Source organism: Gymnoscopelus braueri (genome assembly GCF_963280865.1).
Source record: "Gymnoscopelus braueri genome assembly, chromosome: 15".
NCBI classification, from domain to species: Eukaryota; Metazoa; Chordata; class Actinopteri; order Myctophiformes; family Myctophidae; genus Gymnoscopelus; species Gymnoscopelus braueri.
This window is the reverse complement of record NC_137620.1, coordinates 7,488,733-7,509,712: the sequence shown is the minus strand read 5'-3', so window position 1 is coordinate 7,509,712 and position 20,980 is coordinate 7,488,733. Positions and strand designations below refer to the sequence as shown.

Below are 20,980 nucleotides of genomic sequence, written 5' to 3'. Positions count from 1 at the left end.
ATATTATTATAATATTTAACATAATAACACAATTCATAATGGGGATCAATGTGGCTTTGATCGCGCTGAAACCTTGCCCATATCTAGAGTCATAAGGCGCATACCACATGTAGGCTCTATTGCAGCCTGACGGCGAATCGCGTGGTTCGATTCCCGAGCCTGAACGACCTTTGCTGCGTGTCGCTCCCTGTCTCTATCTCAACTGTGTCCTATCAATAAAAAGGCAGAAAAGCCCCAAAATATATTTTAGGAAAAAAAATGACATGACTCATGTCACAGACTTTCCACATGAATCCTCATTGGAACCAAGCTGTTCCCATATATGGATCGTACATGCTTGCAGTGGTGGAAAGTAACTAAGTACATTTACTTAAGTACTGTATTTAAGTAAAATTCTGAGGTATGTGTACTTTACTTGAGTATTTCCTATTTCCAATACTTTTACTTCTACTTCACTACATCTCAGAGGCAAATATTGTACTTTTACTCCACTACAATTATTTGAAAACTTTAGTTACTAGTTACTTGTCAGATATAAATTATGATATTATAAAACATACAACCACTTTAGCCCTATTTTATACATGGGCTATTTGAAAATAATAGCGGATTGCGGCTCTACAACCACAACGCGACGCGTTGTGAGCTTGTAGATCTGCTATTTTCAAACATTTTAGTACTTTTACTTTTGGTACTTTAAGTACATTTTGATGCCAATACTTTTGTACTTTTACTCAAGTAAATGTAGAATTCTGGACTTTTACTTGTAACAGAGTATTTCTATATTGCAGTATTGGTACTTTGACTTAAGTAAAGAATTGTAGTACTTTTTTCCACCACTGCATGCTTGTCAGACAAACTCTGATGTGATTCTAACTTGTGTCTTTGCTTTCTGAACCATTTCTCTCACAGAACGAGCAGTTGGACCCTGTCATGGAAAGGGGTCGGGGCTAAAGGTCCAGGCTTGTGTCCATCTTTGCTATCTTCAGGCCCTGGGAAGCGTCTCCCTCACATAAGCTGTTTAGTGAAAAGGAGTCACTGGCTCTCTCGGAGAACTCTCCCGGCTATCAAGACCTCTTAGGCCCCGTTCAGACTGGCAGCCAAATCCAGTCAAATCCGATTTACTTCTCAAATCCGATCTTTAGGCCACGACTGCACACACTGCATTTACAAGTGATCAGATCGGATCTGTCACGGATCTGTGCGTTCAGACTGATTAAAACACTGTCAACCTAATGCCGCCCTGCGTCGACATATCTGCTTTGGTTGCCGTGGTAACGGCGTAGAAGTCATGACTTATAGGCACTAGTTGATTACGCTCAGGAAATGCGACATAACAGACAAGCGACGACAGCAAAACCGTATGTACTGAGGCTTCCCCCCAAAGTGTGCTAGGATATATTGAATTTTCTACGTATGTCCACTGAATGCTGCTCGCCATTTCTTCTGTAAAACTTATGCTGCACTATTGTTTTATTTCTCGCGCTCTGTAATGACGTCAGTGGCGCTCGGGTCGCGCTGCAAGTGACGTTTTGGACAGTTTGATATGCGACATGGGTGGTTAGATCAGGTTAGAGCGTTCAGACTGAGTCGCATCTTTAGAAATCAGATTTGAATCGGATTTGAAAACACCTCTGAATGTGGCTAGAGTCGGATTTGTAAAAATCGGATTCCGTGTGACTTTTTCCTGTTCAGACTTCATAAAACAAATCGGATTCCAATCTGGATATGGCATGAATCTGATTTAAAGGATAGGCAAAGAATAAAAGGATAGGCAAAAATTAAGCATTGTGATTCAGCCTATTCCTTTTTTCGGTCATTGAATTTGGATTTTGTGTTGAGTTGGTTGGATATGTACATTTGGGATAGTGATTTTTTTCGTGTGTTTTGATTTGTTGTAAACAAAGACCGAAAATAAACCATTCATTCATCCATTTAGGCTGGATTTGGCTGCCAGTCTAAAAGGGGCCTTACTGTCACCCAGAGAGATCAGTGACACAGAGAGATGGTTGGAGACAGTGTTGCCAGATTCTGTGAGAAAAACAAGCAACCAGGCCTAGGAAAACCAGCCCAAAAGAAGCGACTATGGGCCACATGTGCACTTTGCATATACATCAGCTATTTGAAAATAGCCGATCTACAAGCTCACAACGCGTTGCGATGCGACGCGTTGTGAGCTTGTAGATCGGCTATTTTCAAATAAAATTTTGCGGGGAAATTATAATAAGCAGATCTGGCAACCCTGGTTGGAGAGGAGCTGCAGTGATGAGGGATGGATGGATGAATAATAACAATGATCCATTTATAAATGTGTCTCTTGTCCAATAGCTTTGTGATGTGTCGTCTCCTTCATTGGCAGCTACCTCCATTCTGGTGACAGGACAGCTAGAAGACCACAGACTCAGGCTCATCCTGAGACGAGGCTTTGTATTTATGCAGCTTGTCACAGCCAAGTGGAACGGAGAGGGAAGTCTTTTGAGAAGTGCACAAGAGTTTCAATTTGTATCGTTTTGTCCCTCTGCCTGACTGTGTCTTCATCCACTGACTGTTTAACATAAATGATGTGCATGCGTGCGTGCGAGCTTTCTTTGAAAATGAGTCATTTCCTCTTTGTGTGTGTGTGTGTGTGTGTGTGTGTGTGTGTGTGTGTGTGTGTGTGTGTGTGTGTGTGTGTGTGTGTGTGTGTGTGTGTGTGTGTGTGTGTGTGTGTGTGTGAGAGAGTGTGTGTGTGTTTTTTCTTTTTTTCAAATGAGTAATTTCCTCTTTGTGTGTGTGTGTGTGTGTGTGTGTGTGTGTAAAAGTGTGCCATGGTCCAGCAGACTTAAGAGACAACACCACGCTCCCATTGGATTTGTCTCCGCTCTAATTTCATGTCTTTTAACTTTGTCTCTAAATTGGAATCTTAAAAACATCATTATTTTGGACAAGAAGATGTGTGACTTGCTGCATATAACTGGTTTGAAGTTAGGATAAAACTAACCTTGTAAAATGTGACTAAGCTTGAGACATAACGTTTTATATTCGTCTGGCTATGAAAGGACATTCAATGACAAGGCACCGGAATAGAATTAACAGCTTAAACGCTTGGGATGAAGATGTGTACTTGTACGTGCATGTGTCGCATCCATACACATGCACACCTGTTGCATGTGCACACATACGTGCACACATACACATATGTATGTGTCCATTATTTAAGATGGGGTCACTAATCGGGACACACCTGCTTTGAATACATTTCTGTCATCCATTTCTCTGGGACGACTCTGCTACACTAAATGGAACAGAGCCTTCATTATTATCGTTAGTAAGTTAGTAACACCTGTGAAGGAAGTAACATTACAAAATCATGTCAATATGACTGCCGTGAAAGAAAGTCAGTTAAGTTCGACTCCCAGGTGAAGGAATGCATTGTGGGGATTTGAAGGAGGAGCCCTGTGATGGTGCAGATGATTTGGGCGGTGCACAGACAGATGTGATGGTGTAGAAGATTTATGATTTATATGATTTATAAGCTGGTCCAGGTGCACCAGTTTATAAATAATCACTATTTCTGAAGGATTGAGACCTTTGTAAAATACTCGGTCCAGGAAAATAAAATAAGTCATATCACACATTGTTTTCTGCTGTGTTGCTTTTAGATGTGTACACTGTATCTTTTTATAGAGGTATCTAAAGAGCATAAAGTAAGTTTATGAACGTGCCGAAGCTGTTTCAAACTAGTGTGTCTGGTGTAAAAAATCAAGAGAATCAACAGAGTTTATTTGTCACTCACTCATACAGGTACAAGCAGTGACATATTGATGGGACATGTTCCACAGAGACTGTGCCGACAGAGCAATAGAGACACACGGCCGGAAGCGGAAGGCCTACAAATCCACGCCCACTTTTGACACTCGGGGTCCGTTAGAACGATGAACTGCAGCTCTCAATGCAATCTCTATGAGAGGCATTGTAAAATACCGTCATTTCACTGGTTAACTACTGAGGCTGTAGCGATTTTTTTTGTGTTCTAATAATCTGTCCCATTTGTTTAATTTGTCCTTTTTAATGTCCCATATCTTTCATCTCGATATACTACCCACAATATACTATAATATACTCCATCAGTATGTCAAAATCGCTAGCATCGGAGATCTAGAGTTTAAGTGATCGCATGGTATATACGTCACGGACGCATCCCTTGAGGTTTTCAATACCCAGAAAACTGGCGAAAGTGGCCGTTTTCAATAGGTTTTGGTCATTATCTCTGGAACAGAAGGTCCAATCTGCTCAGTTCAAAGCTTGTTGGATGCGTGACTTTGAGGACATTAAGCACGCAATGACACATTTTCGTTTTTTTTATTTTTTTTTAGGGGAGGCGAGATCTTAGTTGGGCAGGCGACCGCCTCTCCTGCCTCTACAGTGGGTACGCCACTGGTCGGCGCTCGGCACTCGTAAACACAGTGATGTCACTGAAATGCCCGTCTGCTGTCTACCCTCTGCTGTGTTAGCATTATGGGTAACTCGTTAAAGTGGCAAATTAAATGTGAAACACATCAACTATTAAGAAAACAAGAAGATATGTTGACAAAGACACTCCATACATTTGGAAACATATTTTTATTTAAATCAATATCGTCTTCAGTTAATGCAGGATAATTTTAAAAGTAGGCTAATTCTCATATCCTCTCATAGGGAATGCATTGGCAGCTGCAGTTCATCGTTCTAACGGACCTCGAGTAGCGGCGCTGTCTCAAAAGTGGGCGTGAAATTTGTAGTCCCCGTGTGTCTCTATACAACAAGATACTAATTAAAATAAAATAGTAATAATACTCATGTTATGAAGAAAAAGGCATCTGGATGGGAGTTTAACGCTGACAGTCTGGTGATTTATGACTCAACATCAGTCTTATGGGGAAGGAAGCAGATGTACATGTTGTGTATTTCTCAACATCTCAACAACTCATTGTCAATCAGTGAGGAACAGTAAACAGCGTTGGGACACAGCTGTGTCTCCAGCAGTTGGCCTGAGGAAAAGGTTGGGTTGGGGTCAAATCCATTTCAATTCCATTATTTCAGTTAGATGATGTCCAGAATCCATAATGCCGCGCGCACACACACACACACACACACACACACACACACACACACACACACACACACACACACACACACACACACACACACACACACACACACACACACACACACACACACACACACACACACACACACACACACACACACACACACACACACACACACACACACACACACACACACACACACACACACACAGGTGGGTGGTTACTATCAGCTTAAAGCCGACTTGGATTTTCATCATCATGTATATAATGTGATATAAATGATGGATGCACACAATGGAAGATCATGTAAGACAGACAGACTTCCCAGCAGGATGCTCTACAGAGCAGCATGCTGGGAACTGGAGTTCATCTTAAAGGTTATTTTAAGACTGTGGTAAAATCCCAGAGCAGGTCCTGACATTTTACCCTATTATATCTCCAGCATCCCTGGAGCTCTGCCCAGTAGGTCAAACACACAGTGTCTCCACCAACACACCAGGACCTCTGGAACACCACTGAACACTCCATCTCTCTCTCCGTCTCTGACATACACTACTGCCTTTTGTGAATATGATATATACACGGGAGACATAGGGTATATTATTTCTGACATTATATGCTCTCACTTCAGAGAAATGGGATTTTTAGGTTCAGAATTGGCAACGTTCCCCTCCAACAGATATCCAATCCCTGGTTTACTGTTGTCTCAAAACATTAGCATGGTGACCAGTGGTGCAAAGTAACTAAGTACATTTACTCAAGTACTGTACTTAAGTACAAGTTTGAGGTATTTTTACTTTACTGGAGTATTTCCAGTTTTCAATACTTTTACTTCTACTCCACTACATCTCAGAGGCAAATATTGTACTTTTACTCCACTGCAATTATTTGAAAACTTGAGTTACTAGTTACCTTGCAATTATCAATTATTATATTATAAACACACACTAACCACTTTAGCTCTATTTTATACATAGACTATTTGAAAATAGCCGATCTAGATGCGACGCGTTAGATCTGCTATTTTCAAACATTTTAGTACTTTTACTTTTGGTACTTTAAGTACATTTTGATACCAATACTTCTGTACTTTTATTCAAGTGCATTTTGAATTCCGGACTTTTACTTGTAATGGAGTATTTCTACATTGCAGTATTGATACTTTTACTTAAGTAAAACATCCGAGTACTTTTTCCACCACTGATGGTGACTATAAGGACAACCCAGGATGTCTTCCTTATTGTTTCTGTCCTCCACTCATGCCTTGTTCCCCAGGCTGTCATCCCTGGGTCAAAGGTCATACAGTACAGCAGCAGCGGTGGTGCTCAGGAGGTCCTGGTTGTCATGCCAGGTCAAACAGAGCAGGTCTTGACATTTTACACAATCTGCAGGAGCTCTGAGTCTCTCTCTCTCTCTCTCTCTCTCTCTCTCTCTCGGTCTACGCTAGGCCTGTCACAATTATTACATAATCGTCTAATCTCAATTATTTTGCATAATCGTCATAATCGTGGAAGCGGAAATAGCAGATCTACAAACTTACAACGCGTCACTTCCGCGTTGCAAGCTTGTAGATCAGCTATTTCCGCTATTTTTTAAAGTATCAAATTATTAAATATGTCAGTAATTTCTTTGTATATTTAAAAAAAGAAATCTTTGTGACGCATTGTAAGCTTGTAGATCAGCTATTTCCACAATTTTTTTAAAGTATAACATTATTAAATGTGTCAGTAATGTATTTGTAAATGTAAGTATTGTTTTATTATTATGAAGCCTTACAGGCAATCTGAAATTAGTTTTCACATGTTACAATGTTCAATGCCAAAAATACTATTAAATCGTTAATCGCAATTATTTGTGTGACAATTAATCGTCAACTTAAATGCGTCATCGTGACAGCCCTAGTCTACGCACGCACGTGAACACACACACACACACACACACACACACACACACACACACACACACACACACACACACACACACACACACACACACACACACACACACACACACACACACACACACACACACACACACACACACACACACACACACACACACACACACACACACACACACACTTCAGCGGGTCACATCTCTTTGCTCTCCAAGTGGCCTCGGGCGTCTCATATTCAGCCATCTTTTCACTAAACTTTGACTTCATTGTTGAAACCTTCCAGAGGAAGGAAGGCTGCTGCCAGACTGCAGCTCAGCAGGTGGTGTTAAAAAGTGACTCTCTGTTTTTTTATATAAATGTGTGTGCAGTTCAATCAACTTTTTAAACCCTAAACCCACACTTCTTGGTACTAGAGGATGGACAGTCACACATACAGATACTCTATCATCTCTGCAATTAAAAATGAATGTTTAACCCATTAAGACCGGGAACTCATCTGTGTCACTTTTAGATTTATTTGGGACATTCTAAAATAGCAGATCTGCAAGCTCCTAGCGCGGCACCGAGTGCTGCTATTTTAGAAAAATCGTGAAAATGTGTGCAAATCTTTGAAAATATTTATATATATTTTTAAACATTTGTAAAACGTTTTGTTCCAGGGATCCCCAGAAGCAAAGAGTTGAGTTACAAATGTTCGCCCTATAACTATATATATTCAAAGATTTGCACTAATTGTCACGATTTTTCAAAAATAGCAGATCTACAAGCTTGTAGATCTGCTATTTTTGAATAGCCAAAGACATCTTAAAATTACACAGATGCGTTCCCTTCCCGGTTTTTAATGGGTTAAAAGCGATATGGGACTTATAGATTATATCAGTACTATTATATAACCCTCACATCAGCAGTGGTTGGAGGTGATCTACTGTGCCAGACACATCTAATCATCTCACTCCGGCAGAGGGAGATCAACGGACATAAATCTTACGGATTGTAGCTTTAAGTGACTTTAAAATCATACTTATTTTGCAAATTGTGTTTTCAGCTTTCTCCAGCAATAATTCAGCTATCACTAAACTCACAAACGTCCTTCATATGCAGTTCTGTTAACTACAATCTGTGTGTAACGGCACATTTGTGAGTGCATCTGCACGGCAAGAATCCTAAGTGCTAATTGAGCTCCAGCAGTGTAAAGATGAGTAATGAGTACTTGAGTAAAAGTACAAAAGTATTGGTATCAAAATGCACTTAAAGTACCAAAAGTAAAAGTATTAAAATGTTTGAAAATAGCAGATCTACAAGCTCACAACGCGTCGCGATGCGACGTGTTGTGAGCTTGTAGATCTGTTATTTTCAAATAGCCTAGGAATAAAATAGGGCTAAAGTGGTTAATGTATGTTTTATAATGTAATACGGTAATTTATATCTGCAAAGTAACTAACTGGTAACTCAAATAATTGTAGTGGAGTAAAAGTACAATATTTGCCTCTGAGATGTAGTGGAGTAGAAGTAAAAGTATAGACAATTGGAAATACTCCAGTGAAGTAAAAGTACCTCAAAATTGTACTTAAAGGAGAATTCCGGACATTTTAAGTGTTATCTTTGATGTGTCGTTACTCACCTACCGACGTAAACAGTGGCATTGTTTATTTCCAGATATTCCCCTGTCGTCATATTTTCAACCTCCTCCGTTGTCATAATGGGAGCGCGTGTCATAGGGAAATTCGTCTATTATAACCGATGCAAAGTTATTTTTTTCTCTACTACTACTCATTGTGGAGTCTGATGATAGTCAAACATGCAGTGAAAGTTCCTGAGAGGCTCTTAAAATGTCCGGAATTCTCCTTTAACACATTGGCTGCCAAAGACGCATATCTGCGTTCTAATTAATTTCTCGCCTGGCTGCCAAAGACGCAGATCTGCGTTCTAAAAAAAAAAAAAAAAAAAAAAAAAGACCAAGGAGTACTTTTTTTTTCAATGAAAAATCTCTGGCAGGCAACAGCTAAAAATCTGAAATAATTGGCAGCCAATGTGTTAAGTACAGTACTTGAGTAAATGTACTTTTTTTAAATTTTTACTTTCCACCACTGCCCATACAGGTCCCTTATAAAGACCTACGACCTACGATGAACCCTGCCTGGCATGTCTGTATGGGACCGAGGAACCCATCGAGCATTGTGAAAGTACTGTTGTCAGTTCTACAAACTAAAAACTGGTTTATTGGCTAAGGTGGTTTGCGGTGTTGTTGCTTTAATGAACGCTCATAGTCCAACACATTCTCATTCTGCTGGGAGGAAAGAAATGAAGACACCTTGTCAACCTCTGTTCGATTAAACCTCAACCTCAGACATTCTCACTGCATACTAATCCTCTTCCCTGTAGACTCGGTGATCATGTACAGCAGGTATGTCTCTTGCCAGCCTGGCGCCTTTCCATCCACGTAAGCTCATTAGAATGTGCAGGGAGATTCCCCCTGCCTGTGTATGCAGATGAAAGGTGTGCCCTACACATGTACCATACCTACCCTGAGATCTGTACAGAGTAGTGTCATCTACATAGTCACACAGCACTGATCACCCAGCCTGATCTCCAAGAATTTAGTATACATTGCACGGATCCAGTGCACGTCATTCCATGCATAGTCGCCTAGAAACCCAGAAAATCCGTGCATATGTACGGCGAGTCCCACGGTGGGCGTAACCAGTTGCAACCCGGAAAAACCCGGAAGCAGCGCAGTCTCCACAACAAAATGTACGATTCTGTCGTCGGTACGTAACTCAAACGGCGCTGAGTAGGCTCAAGGGAACGTCGCAACGTTCGGGATGGCAACTCGCTCGCTTTAGCTCTTAATCCAGAGTGATTCACAGTAAGCAAAGACAACACAAGGTAATACATAAAATGCATAGAAATAGTCATCTAGGATCATAGGTAAACCAAGAGATCTGTACGGAATAGTGTCATCTACATTAGGGATGCACCGAATGGGAAATTCTTGGCCGAAACCGAATATCGAATCTAGGAAACATTTGGCCGAATATATATATATTTAAAAAAAAATATATATATATATATATATTATTATTTTTCTTTTGTATACCATTGCTGTCATGGCTGTGCCTCTGTTGTAGAGCTACATGATTATGGCAAAACTTATAATCACTATGTGTCCATATTGAGATCAGTTATAAAATATATTTACATTCGGTATTCGGTGTTAAAATCTATTCGGCCGAATACCGAATATGCTTTTTTTGGCCATATTCGGCCAAATATATTCGGTGGCCCAATATTCGGTGCATTCCCTAATCTACATAGAGTCAGATAACCTTTAATCACCATTGATGAGATATTCTGCTAACTAGTGAAGTGTATTGGTGATCAGAGGGTTACACAATGTCTGATGTGTACAAGTTAAAGAGATTGCTGCAGTGACTGCATACTAATCCTCTTTCCTGATCAGTCAACAGGTATGTCTCCTCATTTTACCCCATACTGCTGACACCACCAGCCTAGTGCCTTTCCATCCACATCCGCTTATTAGAATGAGAGTCAAACTTCAGTGTCATATCACATTACAAGTAAAACGGGTGAAATTCTTAATTAGCTTATTAGCTTGCGCCAGGACACACTGATGAAGGCTTTTAACAACGAATGGCGTACATGGTCTGCAGCCTCTGTCATGTTGTTTATCTAAGCAAACAGTTTAGAAGGACTTATTTGTGGCCGCTGGCATTTCTTCTTTCTCTACTGATCAGTCCTGTCATGTTGTTTATCTAAGCGAAAAGTTCAGAAGGACTTATTTGTGACTGAGCGCTGGCATTTCTTCTTTCTGTACTGAACATACTGGGATCAGAGTAGGGCTGAACGTCCAACGGTCTGACAGTTTGTTTGTTATAATGGCATGCAGATCCCAATGAAACAAATGAATTGGGTAAATTACCTATTCATGTTCTGCCTCACGACATGCAAGGCTACTCGCACAGCACTTTGCTAGCCATCTGGTCTCTGTAGAGTCAACTATTTCCATCATCAAGGAACATGTTATTTTTTCTCCTTTTCTTGTTTTAACCCATTAAGACCTGAGGCAATTCTTTAAAAAAATCTAAATCCTAACAGTTTTTTGAAAAGAAAAGAAAAAATATTTTTTCGCGATTTTTCAAAAATAGCAGATCTGCAAGCTCGTAGCGCGGCACTCGGTGCCGCGCTATGAGCTTGTAGATCTGCTATTTTTGAATAGCCAAAGAAATCTAAAGTGACACAGATGCGTTCCAGGTATTAATGGGTTAATCCTACTCTTCCTTTCACTGTCATTTCATTCAGCGTTCAAAGCTATCAAAATAAAAGGAGGAAAAACACAAAGTACAAGAATGTGTGTGATATGTATAGTGTATACATCTCGGCTATTTGCATAATCACATATTCAAATGTCTTATGCAAATGCCTTAGGACAGCTAATGACTGTGACATTACCACAAGGCGCTTTCCAACGTTGCCAGAAAATAGTATGTAATTTCCACACAGTGCTTTCCAACGCTGCCAGAAAACGTTCTGACATTCCACACAAAGCTGCCAGAAAGCACTCTGACATTCCCACACGGTGCTTTCCAACGCTGCTAGAAAGCGCTCTGTCAGTTAAAAGTCACGTCTTTCACAAGCTGGAGATCTATTTGGAAGGGAACTCACTGGAAGGAATCTTTTTTTCTCTCAATAAAGGAATGTTGACTGCTGCAATAGGAGTTCTCTCTCTCTCTCTCTCTCTCTCTCTCTCTCTCTCTCTCTCTCTCTCTCTCTCTCTCTCTCTCTCTCTCTCTCTCTCTCTCTCTCTCTCTCTCTCTCTCCTCTCTCTCTCTCTCTCTCTCTCTCTCTCTCTCTCTCTCTCTCTCTCTCTCTCTCTCTCTCTCTCTCTCTCTCTCTCTCTCTCTCTCTCTCTCTCTCTCTCTCTCTCTCTCTCTCTCTCTCTCTCTCTCTCTCTCTCTCTCTCTCTTTTTATGGAACAACTAAAGTCATTAAATACCAGCCGCTCCTCAACACCATCACAGAGCTATAGGTTATAGGTGCAATCTACTTGTGTTTATCTTTGGCAGCCTAGGACACGTGTCCATGGGTTGGTTGTAGAGGCTTCAAACTTGGCTTGCAGAATTATGTGCAATCTCTTATATCATTGTTAGCCGCCAAATATGGCGAAGATGCTGTTATTTGTACCCCTGAGGGGTGTTTGGGTATTTGTCCAAGATTTGCTGACTGTCCTTTTATACAGAAAGTTGTATGTTTTTGTCCATGTATTGCATCGCTTATGTGGACATAAATACACTATTGAAAAGCGTGTGTGTGTGTGTGTGTGTGTGTGTGTGTGTGTGTGTGTGTGTGTGTGTGTGTGTGTGTGTGTGTGTGTGTGTGTGTGTGTGTGCGTGTGTGTGTACAGTGAGGCTCTGAGCCATGTTTCCATGCACTTCCTCTCCAGACAACAAAGATCCCACTAGCAGATTATAAATCAGCAACACAGACTTTTGAAGAACGCCTTCCTCTCCTCATGTGAATGATGGTGAGTGTGTAGTGTGATTCAGTATGGATGTGCACAATTCCACGTCTCTGTATGCATATGGATGCATGTTTATTATGGTGCACGCACATCCACAAATTTCAACGGGTGCTGGATCCGACTAAATAAACATGAACAAAAGGAAATGGTCCGCACACCGTCTTAATGCCGATGTGGCCTTCGCCAGGTATATCATATACCTGACAAAGGCCACATCGGCCGAAACGTTGTTATTTTTTACCACTATATCTATTAAAATGTGTTGGGATCATTAAGACGGTGTGCGGACCCTTTCCTTTTGTAACAGGGGATGCACACACATGCGTGGAGTGTGTGTGATGTAAAGTCTTCATATCAACCTTCATCATCACCACAGTCAAACATTCCCTTCAGATACGACCACAAACCCACAAGGAGAGACCACCTCTCCATTGTTACACACCACAACACAAGAAGTCCCAGCTTTCTCCCACAATGCACCTGCACCTTTTGCACCAGACCTAGGTACCTCATTGGCCGCTGCAGTTCATTGGAGCGACCTGTATCGCGGCCGCCATATTAGAGGGGGCACGCTTCCTGACTCCTGGCCAATCACAGCGCGTCTATTATTATTATTATTAGTAACTTGTAAAATATCCCGTTGTATTTTTATACGACTAGATTCTGCCAAGTCTCGGAAAAGACGCGCTGTGATTGGCCAGGAGTCAAGAAGTGTGCCCCCTCTAATATGGCGGCCGCGATACAGACGCCCCAGAGTCGTCGGAGGAGGAGGCGTCTACCTTTATATGTCTATTGTGATACGTGGCCCAGAAAGAGAGAGATGTGAACATAATCAACATTTGACCTGAGAGGTCAGAGTTCAACACAACACTGAGGGATACTTCACTAAGGATGATGGAGACACCAGCTGTTGAGTGGATGAACAGTGTCCATTAGGGTCCTTTATAGAGCATGTATATCCATTGGATATACATGCTCTATAAATGACCCTAATTGACCTTTGTGCTGGTGTGTGCAGGTGTGATACATCCAGTATCACGTATCTGTAGGATGTAAAAAAACATAATGTTTAAAACCACAGCCCCGGTTAATAGAAATGTTCTGACCTTCCTGGAGGACCCCGTCTCCCTCCTGCTCCGTCCTTGGGAGAGCCAGTGTGCTGTCACCGTCCGTCCCCTCTGTGTCCCTGCAGGAGACAAAGACATGTTGATTACTCTACATCACTGTTATATCGATAGATACATTGTAGATAGACGTGACAGACAGACAGACAGACAGACAGACAGACAGACAGACAGACAGACAGACAGACAGACACATTGTAGATAGATACGTGACAGACAGACAGATAGATAGACAGATAGACAGATAGAGCCAAAACACTGGTACACTGTGAGATCACTAGTTGGACATAAGTGCAATTAATGGTCTTTTGTGGAAGTTTATTCATTAAATTAACGACCTGTGTGATTATCACTTAGTCCTGCAGGCAGACTGCTGATTAGGTCACAGTGTAAAGTGTATTGAAAGCACCGTAACATCAATAAATCATTAATAAATCATCTTCTTTTTTTCTCTCCATGAATGACCACAGTCAAATAAACAACCATTCAACCTCCTAATAAAAGAAAACATTAAATAAATATGTGTGACGCTTATGCACAGAGAAATATCTGACTGCGTTTAAGCACATTTCTCACAGGATTGGTTGATTGCAGTCGTCATGACAACGACGAGGTTACTTCACAATAAACAGGGCTGCTTTCGGGAAGCGGCTACGGTCTCGACGCGACGACTAGATTACGACAGACGAATCACCAGCCGCCTCGCAGTTGACAAAAACACTTTGTGTGGAAGTTGAATTTAAATGGCGTGATTTCTATAAGCTGTCGGGCCGAGTGGGCTGCACACTCCATCACAGATAACGTTTTCACATCAGCCCTTCTCCGCTGTTGGAAGGAGAGCAATGGGCTAAACAGACAACAGGGATTCTCACACAGTCAGAAGTGTTCGGCTGATGTCATGTGGACTGATGGCAGCCAGTGTTCCAGTGGAATGGACTTAGAATCCCATTTATTTCTCGAATCTAGTCCACACTGCAAGTGATTTGTGTATTTGTCAACCTATCTGCATTGGTTGCTATGGTAAAGATGTAATGACATCGGCGTGGGCAAAACTTAACTTGTTGGACGTAAATAGCCGATCAACAAGAACACAATGAGTCATAACGCAACACTTTTAGATCTGCTATGCTATTTGCCGTGTGAGACACCATTAGGCCTGTCACAATTACTACATGTTGAAAAATGTTCACCCATTTTCAAATATTTAAAAAAAGCAGAAATAGCAGATCTACAAGCTTACAACGAGCCACTTCATGATCTGCTATTTCTGCAATATTTCCATGTATAAAATTATTAAATGTCAATAATTTGTCAAATCTGCCCTGTGGCATTTTTTATTACGAAGCCTAAAAGGCGAACAGAAATGAATACTTTTTTCATATTGTATGTTCCAGTGTTCAAAGACCAAACACACAATTAAATCATTAATCGCAATTATTTGAGTGACAATGAATTGTCAACTTAAATGTGTAATCGTGACAGCCCTAGACACCATCGTATAACATAGTATGAATCAGGCGTCCAGACTGAGACACGTATTTATAAATCAGATTTGAATCATATTTCAGAGTTCAGACCACCTAGGAATGTGGTTCCAATCTGATTAGCAAAAATGGCAAATAAGAGTGGTTTCCATGTGTTTATTTTCAGACTTGATAAAGTCAATCTGAACTATCTGGATAGACCACAGGTCTTCGGCTGGCACGGTTTGGCGATGGTGGGGATGTGGGATGGAGGATGACTGATTTAAGCAGTCACACCTGGCCTGAGTCCTACTAGAACTGGACTCAGAGCTGGGTGTGGCTGCATACCTCTTGTGCATTGAGGAAATCGAGGCACAACAGGACAAATCGGTCATCTCCACAGACATTCAGGGAGAGCCACTGTCCGGACAGAAGAGAACCGTCTGCTCTCCCGTGGAAAAGTCATTTTATTTCCTTTTTGTGGCCATGTGCGAAGCAGCATACGTAGCCCGCTTGGAAATAAAGTGCGTTTTGTGATCTTGAAAAAAATGGCTGTTGTCTGTCCTACAATGGAACCTGCCACACTCAGAGTCACATGGCTCTCTTCCGCTGCTTATTCTTTTAGCTCACAGTTAACCAGACAGAGACCCACAGAGCAGGTCCATGATGTAACTGTTACAACAGCACCCAGCGAGGAGGCTTCACGAGGCGCCCCACAGGCCTCTTCCACACGCCTGTCACTTATGAACCCTAAACACCATCACATCACAGCAGGGCTATTCAAAAAGGACACTCTGCTAACAATACCAAGCCTCTCACAGTCAGATAGGTTCATTGTGTAATCTGCATCACTACATAAGACCCTCCACGCAAGCTGGACTGAGGCTTTGTCGGCCACATGCTGTACCATGGTACAACTCTACCTCTGCTCTCTGGACGGATGTGACGTCAGTCCAAAAAACGTCACTTCCGCCCGCTCCAATGATGGGATCTTGAGAAAAAGGTCCATATCTCCATATCTTTTTACAGTGGTCAAAACAAGCCATTTTCGACACACGGTCACTCTGCAATGGCAGATCGCGGGAGAAATATTATTGTTCGGCCATCGCGCAGACACCCTTTGTTGGTTCCTCGTGGTGCCTTCTACAAACGCTGGCACTGGATGTACTCTGTTTTAAAAAACCTCTGGCACTCGATGTGTTAAGTACAGTTCTTGAGTAAATGTACTTACACCACTGGTTTCAATGCACAGATTATTGATTTGTTTTTCTTCTTTTTTTCTCTACTGTCAGACTGATGATAGGTTCTTGGTTTACTATGTCTATGCATTTGATGTATTACCTTGTGTTGTCCTTGCTTACTGTAAATCGCTCTGGATTAAGAGCGTCTGCTAAACGCCTAAATTGTAAATTATAAATTCTAACTCTTCATATCAAAAGCCCAACTTCAACTCTTGAAATGAGATTCTGATTGGCCCGTTGCTTCAGGGCATCAGAGATCAACCGCTGTCTCCCACAGGCTAAAGGTCACCAATTAATAGCAGATAAGACTGAAAGGAATCCATTAAATGTCAGCGGTGTTTCGTCTAGTCTAGAACGATTGGGGGGGGGCGGGATATCCATGACATTTGAAGCTTTCAGAATAAGGGCAGGCAAGGTAATGAGCAGAACAGAGCTGTAGAGTGGAATATGAGATGAACTCTATGGTGGTTTGAGTGTGGAATTCCTGTTTTCTTAGTGAGCCCGTCTGATGAACTAAAAACCAGCGGTGGAAAAAGTACTCAAATGTTTTACTTAAGTAAAAGTATCAATACTGCAAAGTAGAAGTACTCTGGTAAAGTACTTAGTAAAGTAAAACTACCTAAACATTTTACTTAAGTACAGTACTTGAGTAAATGTACTTAGTTACTTTACACCATTGCTAAAAAGCATATTGAGTCCCTTTTCCTCCCACGCTGAACCCCACCCCCTCCACAGCTCTGCACCAAAAAAAAAAACTGAAACATCTGCCCGGCAACGACCTCGATCCGCTCGAGTTAATGTGGAAAAAATATGGTTATTACAGGGTCCATTGAGCACTTTTCAAATGGACACCAATGGCAAAAGATGTGGTATTGATCTGACCATGGAGCGGAGCAGTGGGCGAGTTCCTCAATTTGTCTCAGTCAGTTTGTTTGTTTGGTTTGGTTTCCTGTAGAAGTAGAGTGCAGAGAGGAAGGCAGCTGACACCAGATGCAGCAGCAGGCTATGCTAGTTTCATACACATTTCCTGCTCTCGCTGGGAGCTTAACCCCTTAAGAGCGGGGACACGCGTCTGTGTGTCATTTTTCGATTTCTTTGGCAATTCAAAAATAGCAGATCTACAAGCTCATAGCGCGGCACCGAGTGCCGCGCTATGAGCTTGTAAATCTGCCATTTTTTTAAAAATCATGGACATTTTTGAAAATCTTTTAATATATATATATATATTTTTAAAGTGAACATTTTTAACTGTCTTCTAAATCCTAACAGATTTATTTGAAAAAACGTGTTACTTATAATATCAGTGGTTCTCAAACGTTTTCATGTCAAGGACCCCCAAAATAATATGTATTTGGCCGCGGACCACCATCTCAAAATATGTTGTTCCAGGGACCCCCCAGAGTTAAAAATGTTCGCTTTAAAAAAATATATATATTCAAAGATTTGCACAACTTTTCACGATTTAAAAAGAATATCAGATCTACAAGCTCATAGCGCGGCACCGAGTGCCGCGCTATGAGCTTGTATATCTGCTATTTTTGAATAGCCCAAAGAGATCTAAAAATGACATAGACGCGTTCCCGGTCTTAAGGGGTTAAGAAGAGGCACAGCATCATAAATAGGATTAAAAGCTGTCTTGCAAATGTCCCCCTAATTCTGACAAGAGATTGATAATGAAAATCACATGTTATCTTGTCGGAGCAGTGAGCAAAGCACCGTCTACGTTCCTCAACCCCCCTCACAGCTGCTGACATATTTTTTTCACAAGGATGTTTAAATCTTGAGAGCATCTTGAATTCTTTATTTGGCTCTGAGGCAGAACATTTATCAGATAGGGAGCGAGTGGAGTGTCTGGCGCCATCGGCTCGGGCATGGCAGTAAGACGCACCACAGCGCGACACACAAGACACCACCAACTCAATGCCAGTGGTGTAAAGTAACATCTACTCAAGTACTGTACTTAAGTACAATTTTGAGGTACTTTTACTTTACTGGAATATTTCCAATTGTCTATACTGTTACTTCTACTCCGCTACATCTCAGAGGCAAATGCTGTACTTTACCTCCACTACAATTATTTGAAAACTTGAGTTACTAGTTACTTTGCAGATGTAAATGATTACATTATAAAACATACATTAACCACCATAGCCCTATTTTATACCTTAGCTATTTGAAAATAGCCGATCTACAAGCTCACAGCGCGTCGCTATTAGATCTGCTATTTTCAAACCTTTTAGTACTTTTACTTTTGGTACTTTACGTACATTTTGATACCAATACTTTTGTAGTTTTACTCAAGTAAATTTTGAATTCCGGACTTGTAACAGAGTACTTCTACATTGCAGTATTGATACTTTTACTTAAGTAAAACATTTGAGCACTTTTTCCACCACTGCTCAATGCCAACGTCAACAAATGCCGTGCTAGTGTGTGGAGTCTCCATCATTAGAACATCTCCTCTGTAAAAACCATTAAGGAATGGCTAATAGCTTTCACAGGGGCATTAGAGGATGGAGGGGAGGTGGGGTTCTCCATCAGCCCCCCCCTTCACCCCCCCCGCCCCCCACCCCACACACATACACACACACATATCCCAAAATGATGGAGCGCAGCTGAGACGAGGCTCCGGGCGTTTAATGAACGGCGGGCGGATGCAGCAGCAGCAGCAGCCAACCTCCAAGTCAACAAATCACCTCGGTCCCTCTCTTCACCTGACTGTGAAACACTTCCACACAATCTAGACACTGCTCTCTCTTTCTCTGTGTGTGTAGGGAAGTGAATGAGGAAAAAAGTGATGTGAGAGGGGCATTTCCTCCGCGCACACACACACACACACACACACACACACACACACACACACACACACACACACACACACACACACACACACACACACACACACACACACACACACACACACACACACACACACACACACACACACACACACACACACACACACACACACAGGAGAGAGCTCTCGACGGCAAATGATCTTTTAATCGCTGTCTTTCGCGTTCTCGTCTCCCGTTACAGATGTGTTTGTACAGCTGGACGTATTTACATCTGGTGGCGTAACGGTGTGGAGCTTCACGCGGCGGCCGTGCTGTTCCCAAAGTTTTCTGTGGAAACACACAACCACTTCAGGGGCTGTGAGGGAGACGGCCAAATGAGGAGTTGGATTTGAATTTCAAGGAAGACGCCATCTTCCAAAATGGACGCATCTGGGTCCAAACAACATCAATTCTTAGTGATAAGAGCAATATCCCACACAGTACGATATGGTATATACTCATTTTAATATCCCACACAGTACTATATGTAATATGTACTCGACTCGTTTTAATATCCCATCACTCTCCTCTCATCTCCAACTCCTGAACGCCTCACAGGGTCCAATCAAACACGGTCATTTTAATTATTTTAAGTGGGGAGCTTAAAAAAATTAAAGCAGCTCAGCTAAAACTCATGACCATAAAGAACCAGCGATCTACAGCGCAAGAGTGTGGATGGGCTGGATCAGGACATTGAAATGTGGACAGTCTCTCCCTCAACTCAACAACTAAAGCAGTGGTTCTGCACCAGTGGGTTGGGTCCAAAGAGCGAGGTGGTGAGATGTTCTGACGCTTCTTAAAAAGCTTTTCTAAATCCTAACAGTTTTTTGAAAAAAATCTCTTTAAAAGAAACACGCAGCAGAATAAGGAAATGTAAACATTTCTCGGACATATGTGGGAGTGAAGTGTGGTTTACATTATAGGACATTATGCAAGTAACACTCAAAAGTGTGAACTTGCTACAGTAGGTTCAGTTGACAGGCCTTTTAACAGGTTAAACTGTAAAAAATATTAGGACTTATCTATGTATCATTATCATTCATATTTGTAATTACAATATGAAGTATGTACACTTTTACTAGACTGGTTCTAAATTGTTGTCTCCGCCAGGCCGAAAGGCATGGCGAGAGAGTGTGTTTTGCCCCTTATCCGTCCGTCCGTCCGTCCGTCCGTGTGTCCTGTCCGTCTGCGGACAGCTAATCTCTGGCACCGTTGGCCCGGTCGCTGCGAAACACAGTGCACACACTCCCTGGATGCCAATTCAGAACCTCTGCCCCAAATGTTTCACATGGCCCTGTTATAGGGCCATGTTCATATTCCATCCTCATTGGCTAAGGTTGGCTTCCGAAGTTTGCAGGATTGGTCCGTTTTGAACAAAATGCCTCAAATCATGAACGTAGCTTGCGATTTGCGTGAAATTTCACACGCACATTCCCACTAGGCCGAGTAAGAAATGCCACCCTTTTCACATTGGCCTGTTATAGCGCCACCAGCAGGTCTAATTTAGCAAAACTAATTTTTGGCACAAAATGCCTCAAATCATGAATGCAGTGTCCGATTGCCGTGAAAGGCCTAAGCAGAAATATAATGTCACCCTTTTCACTTTGGCCTATTATAGCGCCACCAGGAGGCCACAATAACTGACCTGGCGGAGACCTGTGCTCCGAGGAGCACTTTTTCTAGTTTAACTTATCTGTTGTCTAAATTGCTACAGTATTTACCATATTTTCAGACATTTAAAACAAAACAGAAAAAGTATCAGAAAAAAAAGGGTGGCCCCCCTGCAGTGACTCCGAGGACCCCCTGTTGA

At 41.7% G+C, this 20,980-nt stretch overlaps 1 protein-coding gene across 3 annotated transcripts in view; it reads right to left on the bottom strand.

The window, feature by feature from the left end:
- adam19a (ADAM metallopeptidase domain 19a) overlaps positions 1-20,980 on the bottom strand; it is a 133,555-nt gene that overhangs the window by 93,982 nt on the left and 18,593 nt on the right. For all 3 annotated transcript variants that reach the window (XM_080451147.1, XM_080451145.1, XM_080451146.1), the window contains exon 2: positions 13,612-13,691. In XM_080451147.1, coding sequence (XP_080307273.1) covers positions 13,612-13,691 — 80 coding nt within the window. The remainder of the gene's footprint in view (positions 1-13,611; positions 13,692-20,980) is intronic.